General features: G+C 55.3%; 1 protein-coding gene across 1 annotated transcript; it reads right to left on the bottom strand.

Moving 5' to 3' along the window:
* Window positions 1-2,143: 2,143 nt before the first annotated feature.
* SDHAF1 (succinate dehydrogenase complex assembly factor 1) lies at window positions 2,144-3,283 on the bottom strand. Its single transcript, XM_007165172.2, has one exon. The coding sequence runs from the start codon at window positions 3,185-3,187 to the stop codon at window positions 2,831-2,833; it is 357 nt and encodes a 118-aa protein (XP_007165234.1). The 5' UTR covers window positions 3,188-3,283; the 3' UTR covers window positions 2,144-2,830.
* Between the last annotated feature and the right edge of the window lie 633 nt (window positions 3,284-3,916).

Below are 3,916 nucleotides of genomic sequence, written 5' to 3'. Positions count from 1 at the left end.
ATGTGCACATATTTTGGAACCATTTGAGAGTAAGTTGTAGACATGATACTCTTAATTCCTAAATACTTCAGTGTATAGTTCTTAGGATCAAGGACACTCTTATACAACTAGAGTACAGTTATTGGAATCAGGAAATTTAAAAACTCAATTCAAGTCTATTATTAACCCACAATCCATATTCCAAGCTCCTTAAGTCCTTTATAGCAATTTTCTTAGATCAGGAGATTCTTTAACAGACAGGTTGAGAAGCACTGACCCTGTGCCTTAGAAGAGAGAAAAACACAGCAGTAGACACAGAGATTACCAACGGGGGCGGGGGGGCTTTAATGTCAGCACATTCTGAGCCAAGGACTTCAGTGAGGTGGTTTATTTGGGATGTGACCCCAGGAGGAAGGAGTTAGGGAGTGGAGAGAGTGAGACAGGGCAGGGGAAAATCAAAAAACGTGCTCATGGAGTGATAGCCACTGTGAGCAACTGGGGCTCAGTCCCATGGGGGAAGCTCGTAGAACACATTTCACTTGTCCCACCAGACAACAGGCACTTATCCAGTGACTGCTGTCCCCCACAGGCTGTAGTTTGCTCCTAAGGGTATTAACCCACCCCCCATAATTCCCCGAAAGCCCTCAAGCAGAGGAGCAGAGATGCAGGGGCTCAGAGCAGGAAGCTGGCAGCCTTTTGGGAACCCTCCTCTGCAGCTACAAGTGGGGTTGGGACATCATCATCTGCTGCCACATGTATTTAATTCACTGTATCACTGTAACAGCCACAGGAGGGAGGCACTATTAGTATGCCCATTTTGCAGATAAGGGTGTTGAGGCACAAAGAGGTTAAATCACTTGCCTCCGATCACGTAATCAGTAAGCGTTGAAATTGCGATTCAAACCTAGGCATTCCAGTTCCAGGGTCCATGCTCTTAATCACTGCTCACTCACCTACAACCTCCTCCCTCAAATCAGGCAATCCCCTCCCTCATCCTCTCTACCAGACAAACTCCATTCCTCTGTAATACCCGAGTGAATGTCTCCCTTCCTGACCAGGATACCCAGCCCCAGTGAGAACTCGATCATTGCCTGCAGCCCTTCCAGAAGCTCCCATCCTGGAGCTTACTAAGGCTCAAGATCTTGGAGCCAGGAGTGAGCAAGAGGAAGAGGAGGGAGATGCAGGTGGAGATGTAATGGGGGCTGGATGGGTAGGACTTAACCCCTTAAGCCACTTTCAAGACTTTGGCTTTTACTCCGAAATGGAGTCAGGCCAGGATTAACAGCATCACCCTGGTGAAAGAAACTGAGGCACAGAAATGAACATGGCAGTGGAGGCCAAGTACCAACCAGAGACAAAGCTGAAGTAGAAGCCACTTGCGCGAACAGCACAGCCTGTGCTCTGGGGCACTCCAGGCCCCAGCATTTCTCCCCCTGCCCTCTCCAGGCCTTTACCCACACTGGTCCCCCTGCTTAGAAGCCTATCCCTACATTCTGGCAAACACTTTATAATTCTTTAAATTGCACCCCAACTTTATTACTATTTGGGTTCCTGCCTCCCCCACTGGGATTGGGGCAGAGACTGTGTTTCTCTTCTGCCCATACTACCTTTGATCTGAGGTCTGGGCTCCTTTCCTGAGGTCCTCCTCCTCCTCCTCTCAACTGCATTCAACTGCTTTCCACTTATTTAACCGACATCAGTGCAAATACAGCTGAAGGCTGCAAAATGCAGTACCCCAGGGAATATCTAGGGCAGGTCCATGGGAGGAGGTATGCCTGTGGCCTTTGGGTCCACCTCTCCTCCCCAACCCCTCGGCCTTGCTAACAAAAATCCCAGCTTGTAGCTGAGGCTGGACTCCTCAGCCAGGTTTGAGGGCCCCACTACTACCTCAGGGGTTACCAGCCAGGTCTCCTCAGCTCCACTATTCCTCTCCCGCCTCACTACCCTCCGTTAAGGAGTCTACTGGGGCTTCTTTGGGGTCAAGCCAGGCTGGGTCCCCTCCATGGATCTGCCCAGGAGAGAGAACTATGCTGCTCCAACCAATCTGCCATCTAGAGGGCTCCAGAGGGGAAGAGACAGCTCCCCACACCCATCCCTTGCCAGAGGGTCACTTGTTGGTGTGTGTGTGTGTGTGTGTGTGCCTCTTCAAAAATCCCCCCAAACATTAAATCTTTAAGACCATCAACAGGGAAGTAAGCACATCCCTAATTTTATTGCCTTTTTGTCCAACAGTCCTGAGCAGGGAAAGGGTCAGGAACCGGGAGTCCCCCTCAGAAGTATCACGTAGAGGTATTGAGGGGGTCTTTAATTGATTAGCTGGGGTGAAAGAGTCCCTACCCGCTTCCTCACTGATCCTAGTTTGTCACAATGGGCGAAGGATTTTTCTAAGGGGATTTCAGGCTTCTCACCGGCCATCAGGGCATCTTCCCAAACTCCTCAGCAGAAAAGTCTGCTCTTCTCATAGTTACACACAAAGAAGGGAGTCTCCTTGAGGAGCCAGGAGTGGTATGTTCTCCGGGGTCTAGGGAAGGGCGTGTCAGTCTCTTTCTGTCCAACAGCGGGGCGTCCTGGCTCCCCAGGCCTTCGGGTAAGTCGTTCTCAGCTTGACAGTCCAGCCAGCCGGCGACCCAGGCTGCCCCAAGCCCTCATGGGTAAGTTTGACCCGTTACCATACGTCGGGCAAAGTTGGGCATCTCTCGCTATCGCACCCTACGTCGCCAGGAGGGCTCTTCAATTCCCCCAATCTGTCGATCTGGTCTCTCAAGACCTCTCACCTTCCATCAGGCCGGTTCCCCGGTCCCCCCCACGCAGTCAGGCGGGCCCCCGGTTCCCCTGAGCCATTGGGTGACGGTCACCGTCCATCCGGCGCGGTCTTCGGTGCCCCCATGCTGTCCAGCGGTCTCCTTGGGCCGTCACCTTCGTCAGGTGGGGTCCCTGGGGCCCCCGCGCCACGGGACTCCTCAGTCGGGCCCCGCGTACTCACAAAGGCACCCATGGCCGTGGCGTGACCCGAGCGTAGCAGCTGAAGCTGGCGCCGTCCGCGGCGGTACAGGTACTCGATGCGCAGTACGTCGGTGCGTGGCAGGCCGGCGTGCTGTCGGAACTCGGCCCGCACCCGCGACTCTGCGCCCGGCTTTCCGCGCCCGGCGCGCAGCAACTCGCGGTACAGACTCAGAACTTGTCTCTGAAGCCGGCTGTGCCGGCTCATGGTAGCAGCTGGGCCGCGGGCTCACACAGCGAACGCCCCACCGAGCGGCGCGGCAGCACAGTTGGAAGAAACGGTGAAACCCGCCGCAACTGACGCTTCCGCCACCCGCCCCCAGCTTTGCGGCGCCGTCGCGTCCCATAGGTTGTCGCTGCTGCTACGTCACAATGTTGTGAGTAAGGGGCGGAGCTTCTGGTTCACTGGCCCGCCCCACAGGAAATCAGTGTCCTTTAGAGGGCGGTACTTCTGAGGGCTTGGAGGAGGAGGGCGTTAGGCGCTGAGACTCTTAGGTTTGGGGTCGGAAGGGATCAGGGGATCCGGACTTGACTCTTGGGTCCTGCGAGTGGAGAGAGCTAGAGGTTGGAGCCCTTGTGTGCCCCAGGGCGCTGGGGGCACTGGGAGAGAGAAGACAGGCACAGGCATGCTTTTGTCCTCAGTTATTTATTAAAACAATCTCGGGAAGCTCCGTGCGTTCCCACCCGCAGAGCAGGTGTGCGTCGAGGGTCCCAACCCTGGGGACGGGCAGAGGGACGGGGTCACGCGGTGAAGTGTTGGGTCACAGCCGGCAGGACAAGCTTCTCGGTGCTGAGAAGATGGCGTGAGAGATGGTGTGGGCTGTAAGACCCCAGACGCAGCCTGTAGCGCAGGGAGTTGGGCTGGTAGCGCCCTCTACCGACATGAGTCGGGTCCGAGGGTAGGAGAGGGAGCGGCCTCCCCAGCTGTTGAAGCCCA

Source organism: Balaenoptera acutorostrata, chromosome 19, assembly GCF_949987535.1.
Source record: "Balaenoptera acutorostrata chromosome 19, mBalAcu1.1, whole genome shotgun sequence".
NCBI lineage: Eukaryota > Metazoa > Chordata > Mammalia > Artiodactyla > Balaenopteridae > Balaenoptera > Balaenoptera acutorostrata.
This window is presented reverse-complemented; position numbering and strand designations above follow the sequence as displayed.